Consider the following 27,488-nt stretch of genomic DNA (forward strand, 5'->3'; position numbering starts at 1 on the left):
GAATTCCACTAAATTAACTTCTTTTATGTTAAACTTTTTTTATAAGGAACAAAAAGTAGACGCTACACATTGCGTTTTTAGAACAGTGCTTAAGGAAAATTCTCAAGTAAACGAATTATTTTTAGACACCATTTTTAAAAACGCATGTGTAGTATGCTTTTTGAATCAGGTTTTTTTTAAACACAAAAGTGGTGGAGTCCAATACAGGCACAACTGACAGTTAACTATTGTTGTTTTTCAAAACAGTGTTTATAAAAATATATATTTGAGGTGGACGGTTTACATAAAGCGAGCTGCAATATTTTTTCTACTTTGTCTATTTATACTTTACACTTGTACACTCGATACTACGATATTGATCGTATAGTGCTAGAATTGCACATGTTACACTGCATTCCGTAGCTATTCATCAATTCACTAATACTAATACTTAATACTGATAAACACAGCACACACACACACACGTACTCCAATCACCACTGCAACGACTTGATACGAACGATATCAAATTTAACAAATACCTACGTAGTAATATTATAATTAAAATGTAATAAATTATAATTAATCGTAGTGTTAATGGTAATTTATTTATTTTATTTTAAATCTTAAAATAGTGCACACACAAACATTCTTATTAGAGATAGGCGTTTCTGTTATTAAAAACGAGTAGCAATAATAGCTAATGTGTCAAAAATTAAACTGATTCCAAATAACAGTTTAGAGGGTGAAACAGTTTCACAAAAGGTAATTAATCTGTTACTTGTTTTGAGCCATGCTGCTATAACAATTACACATATCCTGGCTAATCCCGACGACTCATTTTTCTTTTCCATGTGGGGGAAGGGGGTAGCCATGGTTTTTACTACGCATCATTTATTTTATAAAACAGTTTTTTTTACAGCAACAGTTAAAAACGGCTTCAGCTATTTCCAAATATGAACTGCTTTAAAATAACTGTTTCGATTTATACCACTTTTAATTCTTATGTTTGCATAAAATTATATGTATTATTATTATTATATTGAATATATATGAATATTGCACTGCTATCTGGTCTCCTGTTTATAAATAGAATATTAATAGAATCGAGTGTTCAGAAAAAAATCCTGAAAAAAGTAGAATACAAATTTAATTTGCATTTTTCAAATCATATAGCTTCATTAAAATTTCATAACCTTGATTCATTGGCACACAGAAGAGATATTTTCGATCAGATCCTACTTTACAAAATTGGAAATAATCAATATCGGGTTGTGGTCCCGTGGCTAGTGTCTCGGACTCACGGACCAAAGGTCCGTCGTTCGAATCCCACTCTACCCCAACTTGATTCCATTTTCTAACAGTGAGTTATTTACAACTCGTTGAAAATGGCCCTCAAAATTAAATATTTGGGTAAATCATAAGAACGCTTATGTTATCTTTATAAAAATAAAATAAAAATGATTCCCCAGAACTCATTCATCTACTTGCTTACCACGTCCCTCCAGATCAACTAGACTCTCTGATGTTTTCTATATTCGTAATATTAAAACTAATCATCGGGAAAATTCTACGATCCCTCGTATATGTGAAGCATTTAACAAGAATTTTAATAGTCTTGATATATTTCACACTCAGTACAATAGGTACAGAAGGTATCACAAGGTATACAAAAGGTATCCTTCTCCCACTACTTATAAATTTCCTTCTTTTCCTTCCCACTATATCCTTGTTTTATCCATATTTCTCTTATTTTAATATATAGTATATTTATATAGTTTAAACTTTAAGCCGTCGTCGCTTTATAATAGTATAATTTAGTGAATACATATAATTGGATTGCAGGCCCTACTACGTTTACATTTTACATAGTTTTTATTTATATCAATTTAACCTGTACTGTTTGTATTCGAAATAAATAAAATAAAATAAAAATAAAGCCAAATATTATATTATTTCTAAATTGTTTAACACGTCGCAATATCTCTTAACGTTAAGTTAAACCTAATTTTATCGATATCAACCTTGTTATAATATGAATGATAACGTTGCTGTATAAACGGGCATTATAAATAATTTTATAAAGTTTTGTTTTTTTTATTTTATGAGAACATGATTATTTCAATCATAAATAACCCTCAAGGTATGTTGTATTTATGTATTGATAAAAACGGGAAAAAATCAAAATTATAGACCTAAGATTTTTCTCGGAAGTCAAAAGTTTTTGAAAGTGGATAATCTAAAACGAAGTAAATATACTCGTAGGTTGTAGTTAGTAAAAATTAATGGTAATTGATACACCTTTCTTAATGAGGCGAGTTATTACAAAATTAAATACGTATTTGCAAAATAATTACGAGTATTAATTTATAAATAAATAAAGTAAACACGGTGGAAAAAATATATGGTTTAGCACTTCAACTTATTAAGCATATTCAAACTGGTAAATTTATCAAGTACTTAATATAATTACAAAAAGTTTAGGTCTATTTTATATTTCCCAACAGCTATGCTTACCATAATAGTGAAATTCACACTGCATTACATTGTAACGGTTATCGGTTGGTATTCGCAGTAGAATTATTTACCCTTGGATTAGTATTGTTTACATAATATCTCTTTAGTAGATAGCCTTCAATGTGCATTTAACGCAGCGAAAATCTACGATATTTTTTTGTTTTTGTAGTTGCACAAGCCAGGAATAGAAACTTAAAATGACGGTTGATCATATTAATTCTCACTGACTTAATACTTCTAACAATAATGAAAATAAAATAAAATATTTTATGAAATAATCTAATCCTGTAGGCCTCAATTTTGGAAGGCATGGCTTAGAAAATAATGTTTTATTTAGTCATGTGCAACATAAAATAATACTAGAATGATATGATGCTCAATATTAAAAATACTAACATTTATAACAAAAAATTCTAGAACGGTCTATTTTTAACACCCTTTAATGCCAATATTGGTTAATGAAGAAGTTCAGTTCTACTGGAACTTAGATATAAAAGATGTTTTCTTACACGCGGTAAAAATTAGAGAATTTAATTGTGCATCAAAGTTTCTCGAAAATGTATGAAAAAAAAAAGTGTTGAAACAAAATTGCTACTCTATTACGTCGAAGGTTCTGGTCAACAGCTGTTTAGAATAGCCAATCAGTTATGCGTTGTGATAGATTTCTGGTTTTGGAAAGTCGTGTTTAGCGTATTTTAATATGTACGGGTGCTCTTTTTAAATGTCAGCTCAACTCACCGACAACTCGTGACGTCATGGTCGGTGTAATTTTAAAATTGCAAAACTTTAGAAAATCAAGTAGCACAATATTTATAAAAAGTATGTGGTTCGGTGTCCTCGATGAAGTCACATTTTTTGTTTTTAATCTTTGTTTATAATGGAAAAAAAACATTTTAAAAAATCTGAAATATTAAATAATACATTTATTAAAAGCTAAAACTGTGATATCGTGTTACAACGGTATATTCTGGCTTTTGTGAGATAACAGCATTTTATTGTTTTCTAAAAGGATATGAAAAGTGAAAAAATATTTTAACGTTTTACGATTTAGTTCTCTCCTCTACGTTTGGTTATAGTTTATGTAACAAAAGTTTTATTTTACCGTAAGATCAAGATATTTGAACATATTTTTTCTCTGGTAGACGACTAAATTTGCACAGAATCCTATAGATATTAGTCAAATTACTTAGATAAATGTGTCCGAACTGATGAATGGTCAATGGATTTTTTTATGATCGCATGATTCATTCCAATACTAGCCACAAAAAGGTTTATCTCCTCAAGCTGTTATTATGTTATCAGTTATATAATTCTTTCCGATAAATCGAACTTATTCACCGCGAATGATTCAGAATTTACAAACCTCGCAATACGTAACTACTACGGAATTTATCGTATTGAGTTGTTTCCACTGTTTTGGAATATAAAATCTTATCAACGGAATAGATATCTACGATTACTCTTGTTTTTAAAACTGATTGTTTAAAAAACAAGTCTGCGTTCTTGGTACGCTTTCCCACCTATTTCTAAAGAAATTCTACACCAAACGTGTGTACAAATCTAAAATGAATCAATTTATGAATTTAAACTTACTTAATTGTATCCTGACAGTTTGTCTGTGATGCGGTTATAATTGACGATTCAGTCAGGGGCCACTGTAGATAGCCTAAATAGGTACTCCGTAAGCATGTTATTGCAAAAACCCATGTACTGTGTAACACTTCGCGCCTTGATGCCCAAAATCCCCTGACTCAAAACCAAGTCAAACCAAGTCGTCGAAAGGGTCGAGTATTTCAAATACCTCGGAGCACATGTCACAGAAAATGGCAGCTTTCAAAAATAACCGGGAGTGCGACTAGCCGGAGTAGCAGGCGCCACAATCGACAGTATGAAGGTTGTCTGGAAATCGGGTATTTACTCAATGAAAACCAAATTAAAAACCGCCTGTACAACGCTTGCATAAATAGGTGTCTCAGAAGAATAGTGACAACTGTCATCAAGCGGAGGCGATACGGTTGGATGGCCATGTACTGGGGATGCCTCCCGTGAACCTTAACCACGCTTGCCTACTTTACAAGGCATCAGGTTCTCGACGTCCTGGACGTTCACTGCTGACTGTTCGCCGGCAGTTTATGTCAGAACTGCGGGACGCGAACCTGACTTGGGAGGATGCACAGGAGCTGGCAGCCGACAGAGATGCCCGGAGGATCATCGAGGATACCAAATGTTCCATGGAATGATGATGATGAGTACCGACTGCTATCAACTATTTCTTTATCGAGGCGTGTGGTAGCTGCTGAAATGTATTTATTTGTTAAATGTATTTCATTTTACGATATTTACACGATTTTTTATCGTTTTTTTGTCAAATTTAACAAGACTGGATGCAATCGTTTCGAATTTAGAAAAGTAATATGTATTGTTCGAATTGAAAAATAGTTTTAAAAATCTCGATTTAATTTTTTTCCTATGGTGAATTGTTAATTTTCGGCTTCAGGGCCCCCAATTACTATCAGAATGTAAAAGAGTTTAGTCTATAAAATAAAATCGAAGTTTATGCATAAATATTGTGCATATTAGTTTGATAATTTGAAGTATCTTTGTCGGTAATCTATAATTGAACATGTGAACATTTTCAACTTTTCATTCGCAAATTCGAAGATAATAGAGACAATTGAACGTAGTTGTGCAGATAGCAGCCAGTCCACAATATTAAAAAAAAGGAAATTGGTGTTATCAGGTGCAATATGGTCAATTCTGTGTTTTGATAAAAACAACCAGGGGTGATATTCCTAACGCTCTCGCGGCATTAGAAAAAACTTTTTATTGTATTTTTATCGTATTTACATACACAATACGCTATATAAAAATGTTTTCAACGGCCCCGAGAGCGGTTCAGATTAGCACCGCAGGGGTGCATTTATAAGTCTTCTCTATCCCCTAGAGAGTGGTTAATTTGGAGATATTTATTTTTTCACTTTAACAGGTATTAGTTTTATTATATATGAAGCAAAGTGTCGTCGCATTAAGTGTTTTGGGTAATGCTAAAGGTCGCAATAATGTTCTAAATGAAAATCATCATGTTTGATTTCACGTGTTCATATTTTTTGACGTTTAATCATCAGTGTGGCCATATATGAGGCAAACATTAGTCGCATGGAAAAAAGAAATATCCCTAAATTAACCACTCTCTAGGGGCCAGAGAAGATTCATAATTGCACCCTAAAGGTCCTAAGTTTAAATCTCGACAAGGTCGAAATGAAATGTTCAGTCAAAAGGTCTCAAAATAATTAAGATGCGCTTCGGTTGGAATGCCTCTACAGCGCCTTATGCGCAAGTGTGTGCGGATATGCCACGATGACAAAACAAATTCAGATGATTGAACTTTAGATTTAGGTTTTACTTTTAAATCTATTGAAAAAAAATAGCGTCATTGTTTGCAAACCAACAAGCCATGCCGTTTCCCCGTAGGGTTCTTCTACATTCATACATCTTATCATCCATGCACGCCGATTATTCCGACTTTTGACTGTCTTTCTCGTTGTTCCCCGTTTTCTGCATCCACCAACATTCGCAGCGTAAATCCGTTTAGCCGTTCTTTCACCGTCCATTCGCTCTACGTGTCAGCATTTATCTTGATTTTGTCGATAATCCATGTTTCAGCCTTACGCAATGCACGATTCTCGACATTTGTACACCTATCATACATAGTTTTACCACACATTCGTCTGAGAGTTCTATGTCGCATTCCCATTCAGACAAATTTTACAAATGTTTGTTGAATAAATGAAGTATGCGTTGGATATTGTTGATATTTAAATTGTGTCTTAATTTATATTGTATTATCTTAATTAAATGTTTAATTGACCTTTAGGCATTACTTTTTATATATTTAATGGCCGTTGTTTATACTGTTTATTAAAACTTTTAAAACACTTATTTTATATTTGCGCTTGGTATCAATTTGTCTCTTTCATTTTATCAAATGAGACTAATTTAAATTCAACAAATAACTGTAAGAAATTTTCTAACAATATTTTGTCCACGTAATATTTCGTGTTTTTAAATATTCAATTCAATTAATTTATTTTAAATATAACATATACATTACAAACATATATTCAATACGTACATATTACAAAAAATATAAAAAAAATACACGAAAGAGATTCATGTCAAAGTAGTAGAAGAATCCTGCTCCGGAAAACCCTTTCGGATACGTGGAACAGATCAATATCCAGAGCGATGTTGTTCAGCATAGCGGTAGCCCTTCCAACAGGCATAACCATAGGCAGGTTGGTCCTGAATATCGGAATATGAAACAATCTATGCTGACGCTGTCTTAGGTAATTATCAGGAACATACAAACCAATGCTCATCATAATCTCAGAATTATCGATCGTACCGCGCAGCAATCGATAAAAATGTGTAGTCAAATACACATTCCTTCTAGTCTCTAAACTGTTGTAGCCGAGCATACCCTGGAGAAACTCGGTCGGGCAGAGCCAAGGATAATACCCGCACTCTCTCATGTAGAGATATCTCAGAAACTTCTTTTGGATTTTCTCTATCATAAGAGAGTACTTCAGTTCATGTGGCCCCCAAATCATCGAGCCCATTGCGTTGCGGGTGCTGTGAACAAACTGATATTTTAAAAGCGAAGTTAACTCATTGATTATATTACATTAATTTTAGTAATCAGTATAATCTGAAAACCTTTTTTCCTGGTTCTTGGTGTACAAAACATCCACGTAAATCAAAAATATTTTATTTTTACCATTTTATCGCTTGGGTCACTTCACCTGCAATGGGCTCTTCTTTCTTCAATGGCCGGTCCATTGGGGTCGTCTCTGAGATGGTTTTAATTAGGAGCCTCCCTTCTTCGATTGAACTGAGAACCTCGTCATTAGTGATCTGGTCTCCCCAGGACATTCCTAATATTCTTCTGCAGCACCACATCTCGAAGGCCTCTAGTCTTTTTTTATCTCTTTCGGTAAGACACCGTGTTGAGCTGTGAGCAGCCGTGCCATATGCTCTATACATGCCTTGACAAGTTGCTTGCGGAGCTCGACTTCTCTTTTTTTCTACCATCCTAGAACTGGTATTCCAAACACTCTCGCGGCCGTATTATCTCGCGTATTTACATACAAAATACACGAGAAAAACAGCTTTCTCGTGCCGCGATAGTAGTTCAGAATAGCACCCCAGAAGATCCTGCTTCCAAGGTACTCAAACTTTCACGTTTTTCAATGTTGATCTTAGCTTAAGCTAGGGTTTCCTAGGACAGCGGTGCCCGTATTTTAACGGCCGTAGTGAACGGTGATGCAGTGGACAGCCGTCGTAAAGGTGATTAGAGAGTGGTTTCCTAGGAAAACGGTGTTAAATGGTGTTGATAACACCGTTTTCTTAGAGAACCACACTCTAGTCACCTTTACGACGGCTGTCCACTGCATCACCGTTAACTACGGCCGTTAAAATACGGGCACCGCTGTCCTAGGAAACCCTAGCTTTAGGGCTGCCATAATTGTATTTTTATTTTATTATTTCTTATTTTTTCGTTTTTTTGAGAAGTTCTTTTTCTCGTTTTATATAATTATAGAATTCAATGCATGACATTTAGTAATTTAAAACACATTGAATTATGCTCTTTACTGTGTCAATAGAAAGCGAATGAGGAACTTCAGCCTTACGGGAAATTGGTTACAATTATTTTTTCCTTGCCCGCGGTAAAAATTAGACGGCAAAGTTTCTTGAAAGTGTACGAAATAAATGATAAAAAATATTTTAATAAAAACGCACTACTTTGAATGGCGTCACTGGTTCATATGAACCAACCGATGATACGAGAGCTGTGAAGGATATCCGGTTTAAAGTAAACGAACCAATCGGAAGAACTGACAGAGAAGAACCTGTGACCTCAGACGCGGAGTTATTTCAGAAATACAAAATATTAAAAAAATCATAGAGCTGATAATACGATATATAAAAATAAAACATGGAACTGGCAGAGGAAGGATGAAAGCCGAGTGAACGCGGTTGAAATGCGATCTCTTAGACGAATGTGTGGGAAATCAATGTATGACAGGGTTACGAATGATGAAATTAGGCGAGAGTGTAAATCTGAGTCAAGTATAATTGATAAGATTAAGAAGGGTCTCTTAGAAGGTTTGGTCACGTAGAACGAATGGACGACGAAAGAATGGTAAAACAAGTATATATGGCGAAAATGAACAGTAACGTGAGACAAGGGACGACCAAGGAAGACGTGGCATGATCAGATAAACCAAAATCTTAAGTCTGGTCATGTCAAAAGCAGAGAGAACCGAAGGGCATGTATGAATGTGGAAGAAGCTAGTAATGTATGCCAGGATAGACGTGTGTGGCGGTCCATTCTTTCTGCCTACCCCTACAGAGAAATGGCGTGATGGTAGTAGTAGTAGTAATTTTAAAAAAAATTGCTTGGTTTTATAGTCTACTGAACTTCCTCATTGCGCTCACCTGTCGACTGAGTTTTAATTAATGAGAACACACGTTGATATTATGTGTGTAGAAAAATATATCGGAAAACCATTTTTTTCATATGGATAAATCTTAAATCGACTGGGACAAATGACGCTCGGACAGGGACACTGAAACACGGACCTCAAAACTGGGACACGACACGGTGCACCGGGACGCTAGGATAGGATAGGCAGCCGGCAGCCCTATCCTAGCGTCCCGCATTCATTAGCCACTCATCACGGCCCACAGTCATCACTTTAGTTTTGTTTCGGATTATTTTCATGTTATATTCAGTATTTAGTGCATTCTTCGTGGCCATGTAATATATAACATGTATGTTTTTTGTAGGTATTTCTTGATATAACTATAGAAGAGTCAACGATTTTTATAAAAATACATCAATTTAATTCCTTGGTTAAGTTTTACTAGACCATCAAGCGCTTTCGCCTAGGTAGGTAGGTAGGCGTCTTCGAGACTGTTAAAATGATGTATAATAGAGCCTAGATATTGACGAGATATAATTGAACGTAATTATGCAGAAAGCAGCCAGTCCTCAATTTTGAAAAAATGAGATATTGATGTAATCGAGTGCAGTAAGGTCAATTTTATGTTCTGTCAAAAACAGCCAGACCGCCTTCATACAAAAAACTGTATTAATCACCTTGTGAAAAGGTTGTCGACCACAAAAACGCACTAGAAAAATCTAACGGTACTTTGAAAATCATTAAAACTGATCAAATACATAATTAGATTCTTGTTTGAAATATCAAAAAAAAACGAATATATTCATTGTTTATCATTCGTTAAAAGCCAAAAACATTCCAACTGTTGTGTAGATTTGATTAATCACTCTTTTCACATACGTGCTATTATCTCAGTTTCACTTTTCTAAGGCTGGCTGCTTCTGCATAACTATGTTCAATTGATGTCTTATTTCCTTTCGTCACCCACAAGCCGCACAAGCCCCGAGTTTGGCTGGCGGAACTCTGTATTCGAGGCGCATACGAGGAAGTTAGCTGTTTCTCTGCCGGAATACAAATACGAAGGTTCCCAGTGACTTGTGACTTGTGACTGCCGCGTGCCGCATGCCGCCTCCGAGAAAGGACACAATTATTACATTTCGCGAATTCTTCACTCCCTTTCTTGAATCCCCAAATATAATTTAACCCGCACCGCTTAACTAAACGTACTAAATGAATAATTGTTTTTATTAGTTTTCATTTTCTTTTTTGTAAATATTTTTTAATCGTCTTGTCCTGTGGCTAGTGTCGCGGACTTACGGATCAAAGGTTCGTAGTTCGATCACCCCGCTACATTGATTATAATTTTCTGATAGTGAATTATTTACAACTCTTTGAAAATGGCCCCTAAAATTTAAATATTTACGTATAACTTTCGTTTTTAGAACAGAAAATTATTTTCTCCTTGTTTTTGTACGAGTACTTAATTTATATTTGGGAAATAATCTGTCTATTCTTATTTGAATACAAATTTTATTGTACAATATACAATATATACGATATTGTAGTTATTTGTATGATTTATTTTTGTACCACAACAGGTCAAGGGGCCCTATTGGAATGGTGAATTACAGCACATAACACCTAAGGCTTGATAAAAATCACATTTATATTTTGTGATATCACCGGGAAATGAACCCGGAACCCACCGTGCGTGAGGCAAGCGTCTAAGCCATTATACCACTGGGGTCGACGATGAACGAGTGTAGATGAGTGTGGCGAAGTTTTTATAATTCAAACATTATCTCAAACCAGAACAGAACCATTATTACATCCTCATATATTATATTGCATCCTTATGTTTTAGTCCTTAGAACCGAATTAACCAAGTAAAATTTCTTACGCGTAGTCAATTTGTCTACTAAAAAATACCGACCTGTTATAATTATCTATCTCCAATCAATTGTACAGTAGAATCATTTCTATCAAACTTATATGTTATTCTTATTTATATATTATGTAGGTTCATTTAATATGTATTTGTATGTTCGTTTTGAATCAACGTTCGCGTATTGTCAAACCTTATTTTATTGTTGACATTATATCGTATTTACTGCATTTTGTGGTTACTTACCGTATTGTATGGGACTCGCCGCACATTATTCATTCAGTGTGTATCAGTTAAATTTTAAAATAAAATGCCCTTTTTTCAGAATACGGTTTTGAAATTTAACACACTTATAAAAAATACAATTTATAACATTTCTTGATTTGAATTTTAACAAAAAGATTTCAAACTTTTTACCAAGCTCTTTTTTTAAAAATATAATTACAAGTTTTAAACAATTATTTTTTTATACTTACCCACCCACACACACGCACCCTCTCCCTCATTCATTCCCACACGCACATGTACCCTCTCCCTCATTCATTCACGCATACACACATTCACATACACATGAATACAAACGTCACACACATACAATTACGTAAACTATTTACTTATATATTATGTGTCATTAGATTTAGTGGATTTTTTTAATTGGCTCTATTATTGTTGATATTTTTCTGCTTATTTTGTTTATGTAATAGCTGTAAAAATCCCAAATAAAATAAAATAACCTGACAATCGAACCAAAATATATTAACTGATCAAATGTTTCATCAGACATTGGAAACAAGAATCGTTTTCGTTTGTTTATCTAAGGCGACAAAGCTTGTGGGATGCTATGTTGCTCTTAGCGTAGCGACTAATAGGATCAATGTTCTATGCAAGACGAGGCCAAGGTTTCCACGGGCCACGAAGCGTATGCTAAATTAATATTAACCGAGGGTTTTGCTAAAAACATGTTCACTGGATAAACAGAAATGTGCTCGGTTGGTATTTCGGAAATTAATGAGTGGAATTGTGTCCCGGCTTTATCTCTGATTTTTTGGTTGTTGGTAATATATATTTAATCAATGACGTATGAATAGACACGTTACAAGAGCGAAGAAAATGTCTTCGTTTTTAAACGGACCTTCACCGTAAAGAATAACGTTGTGTGTAATGAGAAAATTCCACTGCAACTCACTGAGGTAATATAATTAAATAACGATGATGCTTCATAGAACGATAGGTTCTACGCTATTTTACATTTTCTGACCGCTGGCGCTGCGCGTATAACCCTATTTCACACCCAATAAAAGATAAGTTACGAAGCCTCGGTTGAATAGAACACTGTAACTGTTAAAAACAGAACAGATATAATCGTTTAATTCGTAAATACAATCTAATTTATGAAATAAGTAGGTAATCAGTTATATACATTTTTAAAGTATATTTTTACAATTTCGAAAGAACACGAATAATACACTAGTGGTCGTTGCTATTTCAACGAATATTTTTATGTGTATCGTACTTTGCTGTCTTCTTTATTTCGAATTATCGAGAGCGAAGGAATATTTCCTAAATTTAATATGCTGTTGGTAAGGCAATAACGTGTCGGTTATACGTCAATGTCATGAAAATCTCAAAGTTATAGCTTCACATATGCGTAAATAAAGTTGTAGTAGATTCAGAATCGAATCTTTAACACTATCTACTATGTCAGTCCCATTTCCGAACTTCTTCTTTGTCGATGGCGCTACGGCCCAAATGAAGCCCCGGCCTCCTTCAACTTTCGCCTTTGGCTTCGCCTGTCCTCAGCCGCCGTTTTCCAATTGCAACTTGTCGAAGCTGTGCTGCATCTTTCTTCACGCCCCCCTCCCCACCTCAGCCTACGTCTTCCAATCCTTCTTCTACTCCCTGGATGTCAAAGCGTCACCACGCTTTTAGGTGCCCGCGAATTTGTCATTGTTTGTGCATGTCCACCCCATCTCGACCCCGAGCATATGTGTTGAGATACTAGGGGCTTCTCAAATGCTGTAAAATTCACCGTCTCGTCTTATGCGCGACTCTTCTCCGTCTTTCGCGGGACCACAGATTCGGTGAAAAACTCTCCTTTGAAATATGTCCTTTGCTTCAGAGGATTTTACTGTCCATGTGGATGAGGCGGGATCTGGAGCATGCGGCCGCAGTCTCAATTTAGAACTAACACTATTCCTTCACTGTCATAATGGGAAATTAGAAAAAGGTGATTGTGCTGAGCATGTGTATTTGATTGATCACAAATTGACAATACTGCAATGAGGGGTACAATGAAAGCTTTTGAAGTTTCTTTGTTTTGTTATTTTCGCGGTTTAATTGTAAAGAAATATTTAATTTTCGCTTAATTAGTTTTAAAAATATTTATAGTGATATGCGAAAATGAAGAAAGACACAAGTCTTTATGAACAATTTCGGGAAAGGGGTGGATGCTTTCATTGTCCATGTGGATTTCCAAACTTAACACGAGTAAAATTCACAAGAAGTTAAAACATGGATTCACTCTTTTCTTTCTATATACCTATTCGTCAATTCGTATTCGTCAAATGATTGAACAAATTCATATCATTAAAATAAAATACTTTTCGGATACCCCTCCGCTTTGGTCAGCAAGATTCTTCAGCAAATTTGTAACGGTCACATAGTAAAGTGTCTTTATTGATAGTCAATGAAGTGGTATGATAAAATAAATAGATTTCCTGTGATTTTGATAATTATTAATAGTGACAAAGTCATAGTTTTAAAATTATGGTTTAATGGAGGTATTACAGGTGCAATATTTGTTTTTTTTTTACTCAGTTATTTCTTGCAGTATGTTTAGACCTTGTGGGTTTTCTTTATTTCGTCTTATTTATTTAGTATATTTATCGTGAATTCTTATGTCAATTTTTGTAGTTACGTAAATAACGCATTCTAAGAATATCTTAGCACATTAAATTTGCATTGTCAAAAACAGTAAATATTAAGCAAGTACCTAGTACCTGCATTGCAGTACTTTTTTCTTACTTATGCGATGTATAATCATGAGGAAGTTCGGTGATTTTTTTATACTTTATTATTTGTTAATATATTATAGCCAATTTTTTTTTATGTATCATTTTATCAGCGCAATGATTTTTAAAAATGTTGTATTTCTTAGATTACACCGCGTGTTACGCCTCAAGTTCTTTTGGCCTTCTCGGTTAGTTCTGCCGATTTGACAGTTGACTTACTGTAAACCGCAAATTTATCATAACTCTCTTATCATTGGTTGATTCATAAGAACTAGTGACGAGTCGTTCAAAATAGTTTTTATAGTAGTTTTTTCATACATTTTAAATAAACTTTGCCGTACAATTTAATGCTCTAATTTTTGCCGCGCGTAAGAAGACATTTTTTATATTCTATTTCCCGGAGGGCTGAACTTCCTCTTATTCTTTCATCACTCTTTTTGTAAAAATTGAGCTGAATTTACCTTTAAATTTATTTCCACAGAGAGGGAAAACATTTTTGAGAAGGGAATATGGAAGTCTAGGCATTTACAGGGCTTATGATCTGTCATTGGTTGGTTTAAGTGGCCACTTTACACACTGTGTAACATTCACCATTATGCCTATGTTTGAACATCCACATTTCCTCAACTCTTTCTTCTGTTGACTTTTGTGAAGTAAAATAGTTGAAACCTTTATCACGTGGGTGAGATTCATCCGGCTGAACCAAATCACCTACTTGGCAACGCCTGAAAACAATTTTCCAATTTTTATACTTCTTCTTTTACCAGGTAGTAATTCAACAATGTTTGATTATGTCCAAATGCTTGCAGACTGGTTTTAAAATATTATTTTACAAAATTACGTACGTACGAGTATATATGTATAGGTACATATTGTCATCATCATGATTCCCTTATCCGCACTCTGTAGTGCATAGAGCACTGCATTGGCTTTCCAATTATAGCTAGATCTTTATAGTTATTGTTGCATGTAAGGTAAGCTACTCTGTATTATTCTTCGGGTGTAAGTTCAGGTACTGCGAACTATTATAGAGTAAAGTCACCTTTTGAATTAATATTTCATGTCAACAGGAGTTGAACACGGGACCTCAATCACGTTAGACTAAAATCTGTTGCAATTTCGTGGCTTGTGTCGCGGACTCACGGATCAAAGGTCCGAGGTTCGAACCCCACTCTACTACAACTTGATTCTCATTTTCTAAAAGTGATTTATTTACAACTCGTTGAAAATGGCCACCAAAATTTCAATACTTGGGTAAATCATAATAACGCCAATATTACTTTTTTTCAAACAAAAAAAATCAATATTAAAATACCATACATTAGGTACACTGTGAGGCGTAATTTTCTCCACTCAATTGCCTTATTACCTGAGAGCAGCTATCGAATAAACATAACTTGTCCAGCAGTGCGATTCTGAACGCTCTCTCGGGGGCAGAGAGCGTTCAGAATACCAGCCCTCGATTTTGGTTCCATTTCATATACAGAATTGCTACTGTTTACTCAGATTTATGAAACGTAGTTATGCAGAAAGCAGCCAGTCCACAATTTCGAAAAAATAGATATCGGTGTTATCGGGTGCAGTATGGTCAATTCTATGCTCTGCTAAAAACAGCCAGGCCGCTTTTATACAAAAAACTGTAATAATCACCTTCCGAAAATAGTGTCGATCACAAAAACGGCATTTCTCAATCTGCAGAAAACACCCATAGCTCTAGAAAAATCTCACGGTACTTAAAAAATAATACTACAAAAACTGGTCAAACACGTAATTAGTTACTTGTTTGTAATAGAAAAAAAAAAACTAATGAATTAATAATTTTTCATTTGTCAAATTCAAAAACATTTCAATTGTTGTGTAGATTTAATTATTCACTCTTTTCACAAACGTGCTATTATCTCAGTTTAATTTTCTATGGCTGGCTGATTTATGCATAACTGCATTCAATTATTCAAAATTAATAATAGCTAGTATTTTTCATATTTATTGCGATTGAATTATTTTAAAAACTACTTGAATACGTCATCGATACGCCGTAAATAAATAAATATGGAAATAATTGTAATATATTTAATATTTTATGTCAAATATTTTGTGAAGTGAATTTTCCTCCTGCTGAACGAAAAAAAAAAGAACTTTGTATTAATCGAATGACTGATACCAGGTAGCGATATTGGGTCTTAGGCCTTTTCACATCGTAAAAAAATCACACAGCACGATAAAATAAAATATGGGGGAATGATTTTTAATGTTTAAAAATAAATAAATAATAATAACGGTAGGTTAAGGCAATAACAAGTACACCACGAGACCGGCTAATCTTAACTCGATTTATTTTTGCAAAATGTTTACCCGAGAGTAGAAACTAAATAAATAAAACGAAAACATAACATTTGAAACACCCTGATTTTATCGTGCCGCGTGGATTCGGACGATACGTGTGGAATGGGCCCTACGGTAACATTTTTACAGTATTTGAACTTATAGTCCTTAAAATATAGCTTGATTAGAATGACTGCTGTCAAACCATTAGTGATGGAAATTACTGATCACTGATCAAATCGATTTTATCAGTTATTTCATGCAATCATGAGTAGAAACTAAATAAATAAAACGAAAACATAACATTTGAAACACCCTGATTTTATCGTGCCGCGTGGATTCGGACGATACGTGTGGAATGGGCCCTATACGGTAACATTTTTACAGTATTTGAACTTATAGTCCTTAAAATATAGCTTGATTAGAATGACTGCTGTCAAACTAATTTCATTAGTGATGGAAATTACTGATCACTGATCAAATCGATTTTATCAGTTATTTCATGCAATCATGAAACTCTGTTTCCGAGAATTGATATAAAAAAACGCAAAAACAAGCCTATTACAGTGTGTTTAACACAATTATTCACCAAAAAATAAGATATTTATACTTTTTTTATGAACAACATCAAATGAATGATTTTTTTATTCGATCAATTTGTCCCATCTTAAACGTTTTTGCAAAATGATGTAACCTTGTAAGAACGTCGTTAATAATTAGGTTTATTTTAGTTTTAAAGCTGATTTTATATATTAATGTTGATTTATGTGTCAAGCATTGTATTTAAAAAAAAAATAACACGCCAGATACGAATGATCTTTCGTGTGTCAAAATAAATAACTCCTTTGACGTTACTACGAAGTTATGTCGTCACTTTTTCTGACAAATGTTATTCTAATCAAGCTATATTTTAAGGACTATAGTTATTGGTGTGTCTCCATTTTGTCATACAAAATTATTTTGATTTAGCGCTCTGCAGTTCGACGCCACACGCCACACTATACTCGATACACGTTGACTGTCGTGTTCGTCTGCAATGCACCACTTTGTGTTTATGCAGCAATACCATATCCACGACCGTCACGTATCGTGATGTATGCAAACTATACTCCAATATAACTGTTATTTTCAGACTAGTTAAAATTTGAAGAACTACATAAATTGTTTGCGTAATTTGGGAAAATATTCAATTTACTTCTGAATTTTTCGTTCATAAAGCCATGGTTTCGTTTGTATTGCAATTAGTGACCGGCCGAAGTTTCGGTTTCGGTCAATAAAACGTGTTTCGGCCGCGGTTTCGGTTTATCCCAAAAAATTGCCGAAACTTCGGGATGTGTCTGATTACGTTCGGCTGCACTCAAGTGCATCTTATGGCTCGCGACTCTCAAAGTTCTCACGAGTTCTAAGATCTTTTATATTTTTATAATTCCTTTATAGTTAATAAGTTAAAGTTCCTATAGCGTACACTGAAGAATTGTTACATATGTATAACAACAACGAACCATTCAATTTATGCCTTTAATTTCATTGCATATTTTTTTTTAACATTTGAAACACCTGATTAATGTTTAGCTATTGTTTTGGTATCTTTTTTAGACCATTTAAAAATTGAAACTTTTGATGCTTCTCGTTTAATTTCCATAGACCTACGTTTACGTTATCGAAATATCGCGATCTTTAGTCAGAAACCGCGGGCTGTTTTAAAATAAATAGCTCACTTCAACTCAAGTCTGTTTTTCTCTGGTATTTCGATACTTGATTTATGTGTTTTATTTCTAGAATTTATCAGAATAGCAACCAAAGACGAGTAGTTTATTTTGGGTTATATTCGTGCGTATTTTTTCAATAATAATACTATTATTAATGATACTTGCTTAATATAGTATTTTGCTCACGATGTAATAATTCATGAAATTTTATCGAACTCTACCACAACTCAATTCCCATTTTTCGTGCACAAATTATTTTACTACTTTAAGGGAATGGTGTGAAAATTTTAATATTTGCGTAAATCGTAAAAATTCTAGTATTTCTTTATTAATAAAATAAATAAACTCAAATCCTTTGATTTCAATTTTCAAAATTTGTTTTTGAATTCAATTCGATAGATATAATCATTAATAATTTGATTTCAATGTTATGATTAAAATTAGGATTTTTTCGCAATCTCGAAGAATTGCGTAACACGAGGAAAATAATTTAACTGTGTTACTTTGTTGTTAAAAATATCATTAATAACAAGTTGTTTAACTACCTAGAGTCCTCAGTAGGACTATGATAGTCTATTTTGAGCAAATTGGTAAAAATGACGAAGAATACAGTTCTGTGTGTGAAATAGAACCAGAACTAATTGACATGTGTTTTCGACTCGATGGCTGCTCTCAGGTAAAAAATCTGATTAAGGGAATTGAGTGAAGACAAGTTTGCCTCGTTGTATAGTGGTTGGCGCCTTCGCCTACCATTCTTCAGATCCTGGGTTCGATTCCTGGCAGGGTGAAAGTGAAATATTGATTTTAAAGGTTGTTTAAACTGCGATATTTCATTGTGCCTGTACTGGCACCCGATGTGCAAGACTGATAACCTCCACGTAACACAGTCTTTCTCAAAGTGGACGATAACGCCCCTTGTGGGCGCTGAAGACCTTCAGGGGGGTGGTGGAAGGCCCAGAGAAAATTGGGGTGCATTTACTCATTGACTCGGTCTACGGGGGCGATGGCTGAATAAAAATAGGCTTTTAAAGGGTACATAAAACTTCATGTATCGACTTCTCCCCCCCCCCCGGTGACAGCGACGAATGCTTTGTGTTAAGATTTTTGGGGGCTCTAGAAAATTATCGAAATACGCTGCATTTGGATTATAAATGCAGTGCCCTATGCACCACTGGGTGTGGAAAGACGAATAATGATTACTTAAAATATGTTCAGGTGGATAGGTTTTCGTGCGGGAGGGAGAGTGACACGCGTGTTCAGTCGGGGGTCCGTTTATTGACACTAATACAAATGTTTCGTCAGAGTGCATACCTAATATGATGTATAAATGCGTCGGTGGGAGGGGTGTTATATCCGCACCATCCCTCTCCACTAGTGTTAATTGTTAATGTTTTAAGAGTAAGTAAGAAACATAATAAAATTTTGTACCGTAAATAATCATTAAAATTGTTCGAAATGCACTAATATAGTTTTTTTTTCTTCATTTGAGACGCTTGGTTTAAAAAAAAAAACACTGAATATTATGTAATAAATGTTTCGTCAGAGTGCATACCTCATGTGATGTATAAAGGCGTAAGTGGGAGGGGTGCCCTGTCCGCAGCACATGCAGTTATGCAGTTTATAATGTAGATATTTGTGCATTATGTGTCGATGATGAAGACTACAGAAGAGAGCTGGATTAACACTCGGTCTGTTTGTCTTCAGATCGTGGCCCTCGGGAAGCAGGTGGACCTGACGGAGCGGCAGGTGGAACGCTGGTGGAGAATGCGGCGCAGTCAGGACAAGCCCTCCACGCTGGTCAAGTTCTCCGAGAACTCCTTCCGCTTCTTCTACTACCTGTGCATCTTCGTCTTCGGCCTGGTCATCATGTGGGACAAGCCCTGGCTGTGGGACATGGATTATTGCTTCATCGATTACCCCAACCAGGTCAGTAAAAGACAATAAAATAGAATAATTCTGCTCCTTGCCTGGGAGAGTCAGAGTGGGTCCTGTTTCACGCATGTTACCTTGACAAAATCACAAGTTAACTCAATCTTGCCTACCTTAATTTTATTTTGATCCTCTAGGATTTTTTTACCCCAGGAAAAAAATTGTGATCTTTGTGAACTTTGCCACAACCTTTGATTTTTTCATGACTTTTGACCGCTTGACCGTTAATCTATTTGTATAGGTACCGAGTGCCCGAGTATAAAAATGCCCCCTGAAATTAAAACATTAGGGTAAATCATAGAACCCAAATGTTTCTGTTTTTTTATCGAAAAAAAAAACGTGATTCGTTTATTTGAATGTATCGTGGGTATTCTACAAAAAAGCACTAAGTCAAAATTACTACTTCTGAGATAATTCAAGTTTAAAGTTTGTAACAAAATAACTTTTTTTTTTACTAAACATTACTAAGCCAACTTAAATGGTAAATTGATATATTTACTACATTTCATTCAATAGTTTAATAAATAATAACTGAACTTTCAAAACATTTTTTACAAAATTGTAGTGGATTGACATGACTAAGTGCATTTTCGCTGATACATAATACCACAGTAAGGAATTCAAATTGAAGTCACATTTTACCTACTGTAGTCACTTTGTGAGAAATGATTTTTTTTCATTGATTAAAAAAGTTATGTAATCATTCTATCTAATGTACAGTACCTATTACATTAGGTAAAATAATAATTAATTAGTAAAAAGAGAAAAGAAAGAAAATAATAATTGCCACGTTTGCCCCTGAGTCAAGCATGTAGACATCACTTACTAGACATCTCCAGGATATCATGTCGCCGACCAACAATCTCACCTTTTCTCAAGTCAGTACTGCTCCATAAGCTCCGCTGAATACACCCGAAATATTGTTTTTGATGGCCCATCAGCACGGCGTCCCTTGTCCCTTGGTGCGTTTTCCCTGAACGGATTTATGTTATATTGACTTATTACAGGAAATATCTCGACTTGTAATGTAGATAGGACTTGGTGCGTGTTTGCATTTTGTAGAGTATTTTTTCAACAGTATAACCTCATCATTAACATTGTACATGAACAGATTTTACACGGCGGGTAGAAGAAAGGTAGGAATATTTTTGGATATCAAATTGTTATCAGTGATTAGAAATGAATTTTTATGACCAAGAATATTCATAATATGGTGTGATGTTTTGTGAGTCATATTTTGTGGAAATATGTGTCATAATATTTACCCACAATACAAAATATACCTGTTACTATTTATTACATTACTTTCCTTATCAGATAAGCACGCCTTGCCACATAATACTCTCTTACCTTGGGAATTTAATCTTAATCAGCTTTCTTCACGCCTCAGTTTTACGGCTTTCTCATTCTTATTCCGAACTATGGGGTCAGTGCTATATGTATCTATATGCTCCCGTAGCTCAACCACAATTAACTATCGACGTGCTTGTAAGTTAGTTCTCGCCCTCGGGTCTTTGCGAGAGCCGGAGTGCTGATTAAAGGACGAGTGCCCTCATATTGGTAAATCTCTCCCTTTAAGCCCGGGCCCTCGAAGTATCGGTGAGAGCTCTTACACGAGGATGCAGCTTCTTTTGTGATAAAAAGCATCACACTCTCTTAGAATGTGTATTGGTATTTTATCATCTACACTGCAGAACCTACATCTAGAAGTTTCAGAATGGATCATTCTAGTAAGGTGTTCATTCGATCTGCAGTACCCTACCTACCTCTAGTGATAATCCTCACCTGGTTTGGACTAAGTTTCATTGGGTCGAAAGCAAACCTTCGTGAGTCTTTCAAGTAGTTGCAGGCCAGGGCTGGTATTCCGAACGCGTTTACAGCGCGCTATAATGCGTATTTAGTATGTGAAAACGCGCTATACTGCGCTATAATTTCGTTTGGAGTTTTTTGCCTGAGTTACGCTCTGCTCTTGGGCTCACAACCTAAGTTCATTACGAGGGCCGCCCTTGAGCCACCCACAGTGGGGCCCTGGGCCGACTGCGCCGTCTCGCCAATCCATTGTACTACCTTACTCGTTTATTCCCATACTCGAATCACATTTTTAATTCCTTTTTTTTACTAATTCATTCGCCGTTTATGCGGATCAACAATGAAATCATCTTATGTTAACTATAAGATATTTCAATAGCGTCTTTTTTTAAAATCACGTCTAAAGAAACATTTCTTATATCTTCTTTAAATATTGTCTTTTGCTGCCTTTGCTCCTCTCTTCCTTTCCTTTTCAGCACCTAATGGTGTATACGACACCGACGAAAGTAAGTCTTACGCTTCGAATACCAGTCCAGGGACTATGAAATATTATAGAGCACAAACAAACCATCACACCGTTTCTCTGAAAGGTAAGGCAGAGAGGATAGAACACTATATCACTCTGTCCTTTGCATACAGTTCTCGCTTCCTCTATATTCAAATATCTTCTCATGCACACCCGCTGATTAATCCGATTTTTGACATATCATCCATCTTCAAGTATTTTTTGGATTTGCCATGTTTTTTTCGGCCTGCCTCGTTTTCTGCGTCCATCAACATAAGCATCGTAAATCTTTTAGCCGTTATTTCGCTCAATACGTCCAAACTAACGCAGAACTCATTTATTGATTTTGTCAATAATGCTTATCTCAGCCTTACATAATGCACGGATCTCGACGTTTGTGCACCTGTCGTACATATTTTTACCACACATTCGTCCAAGAGATCGTATTTTAACAGCATTCACCCTACTTTTATCCTTGTTTTTCCAATTCCATTCTTCACTCCCATGCATAAGGGTCGGAACCAGGACTTCATTGGGAACTGCTAATTTTTAAAAATACGTTTATAAATAAAGGTTTCTCTCAAACGTGTCGGGAATCGAACCCGAGACGTCTTCTATGGTAGGCAAACACGCTGATCATCAGACCATGAGGTGGACTAAAAATATGCATTGTAAAATGGAATTATTTAATTGTTTTTTCGTATTAATTTTGTTTATAATCATAAAAATAATAATAATAATTTTTATTCCAGTAAACTAGCTAAATAGTGCAGAGCCAATTTTACCATATAAAACAATACTTCCAAATATTTTTATTTTATTTATTGCGTGATTATCAACACATTTATAAGAAATGCTTTTAATATTTCTTTTAGGTTGTTTTTTTTATTGTATGTGTTATTTTTTATTGCAGGTTAATCATTAATTTAAAAACAGTATAGCGGTCTTAGCACTGTACTTACAGCCTAGTCATGTTGGAATATTATTGTCATTAAACAGTAATGACAGCATTCAACATGTGTCTTTATGAGTCGGTTATTCTTTTTAAATAACATGCACTTTGAAAGGTTGGTATAATAAGAAAACATGTCTATCATGTGCCAAAGCGAATTTTAGATAATTTTCCTAATAATGATATAGGTACATGTAAACAATAAGAATGACTTATTTTAAAAATAACAACACTAACTCAATTAAATCACTGATTTGATTGTTTTTGAAATACCACGTTACTTTAAAAAATGCACATTCTTTTACTGTGGTGTTTATAATTTGAAGTTTTCTTCATGTATGTGACAAATTATATTTTGTGTAATTTTTTGCTTCAACTTACGTAAAATAGATATAAATATGTATGTACAATCTATGTTTAGTCATAAAAACAAAACCATGTAGGTAATTTGGACAATATTGGTTATTTTTGTTATCTTTTAGTGGAGTGATTATTTTACTCACACTTGTATTATAATTTAAAACATAAATGTTTTAAAATTAACTAGTTTACATTACCGAATGTGACAATTTGTTCGCACTATAATTGGGAAAAATCACGTGCTACGAATACCGATAAAAATATATCAAATGGATTAAGAATAATTAATTGTATTTTCAAAATCAATATGGATTTTGTGGAGAAATGTTTTCTTTTATAGCTTTAAAAAAGAAGAAAAAAAAAAAAGGCACTAGAAAAACGCGACATGTTTGGCATTGATAGTTGTGACGTCAAGATCCGTGACGATGTTCTAAAAAAACTTGAATGGTTTGGTACAAAGCCAAAAATGAACACGAATCGTGACGTATTAGAGGCGTGGCCAATGCAATGACAGTTTTTGCGGGAATTCAAAATATTAAAAAAAAAAAATTCTTACTAATAAGAATCGAAATAATATTTTTTTACTTTACATTTCATGGACCCTTTTTACTTTAAAACTGTAAAAAAACGTAATATTTCCCTATTATAATAAACTATTAAAAATTTTAGGATTTTTTTTTACGAATTCCTAAAAGTGGTGTAAAAAATATGGTCACAGCCCTGCAAATTTTATGCGCCCATATTCCCCTCTCGAAGACATTCTTCATTGATTGGTGTAGCATGAAAGACAGACTGCTGTCATTTGGGTCGAAATTTCAGTAACAATAATTGATTCTTGTAGATTTTCACTTACCCTTTTGAATGATATTATGTGCGTGTGACAAAAATGGACCGAAGTACTAGGAAAATATCATCAAAAATCGATGTTGATTTCAAAATCAGACAACATTGATTTGGTTTCAAAATCAGGCATCTCAACCAATAGAAGGCCGGCATTTGGGTCACGTGACTGATTATCTGGATTTTGGCATAAAAACACCAAATCAGCTTAATTTCATTATGCAAAATAACTGTTTTGCGCAAAAATGTTATAATACTTATATACAAGGTGTTTCAGGGCCGGACCGCGAAACTTCAGAGGAACATTCCTCACGGTAAACTTTTTTAAAAATCGCAATAGATTTTTTCAAAAAACCTATTTTTTAATATATTTTTTTAATGGTGTGAAAATGGAGTAAATCTTTATTTTTTCAGACTAGCATCCCTTCCACGAAAGCATATTTATATATTTATTTTTTATTTTTATTTATATAAATACAAATAGCACTTAGTATTTTACAAGTATAATACGTTGAATTACATTCCCAGGAGTTACAACAACTCAATTTGGAACATAAATAATATTAACATTTAGAAAATAACACATATTAAGAACAACAAAGAAACAAAGCAAGTTTAGCACCTTTATAACTAAATATAGCACAACATATATATTGCCAAAAACCTTTTTTTACACAAGCAGAATGAATATATATATAAAAAAAACGCTTTTAAGAATAAAAAAAGTAGTGAATCTACTAAGGGAGATAAGGTCATTAACATCACATGCCATGAAAATGATGCTGCCATAGATGAGAACATATCCATCTCAGTTAGTAAACATCTGGATGCCTAAGAAATGTCGTATAGTAAATGAACACATGATTATTGGAAACATAATTCGGATACACAAAACGTGTGTCAGACCAAATCATGGTGTATACAACAGAGGCGAGGATAGATGGAGAGAAAATAAACGAAAAACCAAGTAGAAAAACTAAATAGAAAAACTAAATAGAAAAACTAAATAGAAAAACTAAATAGAAAAACTAAATAGAAAAACTAAATAGAAAACCAAATAACTGCTCAGAAAGTCAGAGATGAAAGTACTAAAGGCAATCGCAGGGAAACCCAAAAGAGGCAGAATATTTATATAATGTATATGAATGATATTTCTTTACTTTTATACAATTTGTGGAAACCTTTTACTGGTTCTGAGTCCGTGCGATATTTCTGAATGTTAATTATAAGTATGTGAAACTGTCGGTTTTCAAAATAAACAAATTAATATATACTTTTTTTTCACACAGGAGTCCAGTGTACTTAATGTTATTTTTAATAATTTGCAGGGCATAACAAATGACATCTGGTGGTATTACATGATCTCTCTCTCCTTCTACTGGTCGCTGACCATATCGCAGTTCTTCGATGTGAAGAGAAAGGACTTCTGGCAAATGTTTATCCACCACTTTGCCACCATCTGCCTGATGGCCTTCAGTTGGGTCTGTAACCTCCACAGGATAGGATCTCTCGTGCTATTGCTGCACGACTGCGCTGACACATTCTTAGAGGTAATTATCATCTCACATTACATTACTAGGAATCGTCAGTGTACTGATAAAACCCTCTCGATGACAGAATCTGTCAATTTTTAAGCCTTATCAATTGATAAAATCCTCTAAATCCCCCGAGGGTTAGTTTCAAACTTAGCATGTATAAAAAACTACTAAAATCTTTTTTTAAAAAAGGTTTTCTGGCTTAAGATGGTTTCACGAGCATATATCATGTCCAAAATATTAATAAGGAAGACCGGAAAAGACTTAAGTTGAGTCAAACATTTAAATAGATTTTTCTCAGTATATGCAATTAATGCACTTAGAGGGTTTATATCCTTAGAGTAATAATACGCCACTGGCTAATAGTCACCCATACAAACAAAAACTATTCAATGATTATCAATCATGAAGTTAGCTACAGTTTACAGCAATACAACGGGCCGTTGTACTCAGGTCAAGAATTGCAAGCGCAAACCGAAACCATCCGTTGCACGTTTGTTGTCAAAAAAGTTTTGTAGTTATGAAATTACTCAAACATGTGACATCACGAGGTGTCGTCAGTGAGTTGTGCGGACATTTAAAAATAGAACCCCGTAGTTGTCAAAATATACTAAATGTTAAAAAAATGGCTACCCAAAAACCGGATATCTATCATAATACATAACATCGCCATAATTGATTGGTTGTTCACAAGAACTTGTGAGATTTCAAAGTAGTTCGCTTTTAATAATTTTTTCATACATTTTCAAGAAACATTACTGTAAAATTAAATGCTGTAATTTTAACTGCTCATCAGGTGTTTCACGGATTAATAATTTTTACCGTGATCAATATTTCATCAGAGATGAACTGATAATAACTTCCTCCTCAAAATATGAAATCTTTTACAAAGGGAGAACTCCCCATCTAAAAAAAACTTAAAAATGATGTTTAGTGTTATTGGTATTATTTAAAAACTATATGTACTTTTTAAATAAGCCAAAATTATTTTATGGTACACTTGACTTTGTATTGAATTTTTATTGTTCTATAAATAAATTAATGAGAAAAAATTAATTATTTTTAATGTGCAGATTTTGCCCAAGAAACTTTATTAGTTTACCTAGACTTTTGCAAAATAGATGTCAAGATAAGATTGAAAAAACAATAGCACTGTCATTTTGATAGTTATAAAACACAATATTATAGTTGTTTTTCACAACTGTTTTTACTGCTGATTATGAATTTGCATTGTCATTATTTTCTATGGTGATTTTTATAAATGCATTATGAATTGTCTAAAATCTTTCAACCCTTTGATTAATCGTTGTTTGATATACGTTGTTGTTTTGTATTTGCAGGCAGCCAAAGTGACCAAATATGCTAACTACCAGAAAACGTGTGACATCATCTTTAGTATTTTTACCATTTTGTGGATTATCACTAGGATAGGAATTTTCCCATTCTACATTATTTGGGGGTAAATATTTCTTTCCTTAAAAATAAATATATTTCTACACATTTCAAAATATGCACGAACGGTTATTGAAAGCAGACAACCTAAAAATTAATATAAACCCGACAATAGAACTTTTCAAAATCTATATTCTCACTTTTTATGAAGATTTAATTTTTTATTACTAACCATAAAAAGTTTAATAAATCAATATATCATTACGGCGATGAATAGTA

The 27,488-nt window shown here is 34.1% G+C and overlaps 1 protein-coding gene across 1 annotated transcript in view; it reads left to right on the plus strand.

The window, feature by feature from the left end:
* Positions 1-27,488, plus strand: part of schlank (ceramide synthase schlank) — a 49,492-nt gene that overhangs the window by 15,831 nt on the left and 6,173 nt on the right. Inside the window, exons 3-5 of the mRNA XM_088242917.1 lie at positions 19,592-19,813; positions 25,611-25,832; positions 27,158-27,276. Of these exons, the coding sequence (XP_088099043.1) occupies positions 19,592-19,813; positions 25,611-25,832; positions 27,158-27,276 (563 nt within the window). The remainder of the gene's footprint in view (positions 1-19,591; positions 19,814-25,610; positions 25,833-27,157; positions 27,277-27,488) is intronic.

This window comes from Micrasema longulum, unplaced genomic scaffold, assembly GCF_059751315.1.
Source record: "Micrasema longulum isolate JH-2025_06_02 unplaced genomic scaffold, ASM5975131v1 h1tg000177l, whole genome shotgun sequence".
In the NCBI taxonomy this organism is placed as follows: domain Eukaryota; kingdom Metazoa; phylum Arthropoda; class Insecta; order Trichoptera; family Brachycentridae; genus Micrasema; species Micrasema longulum.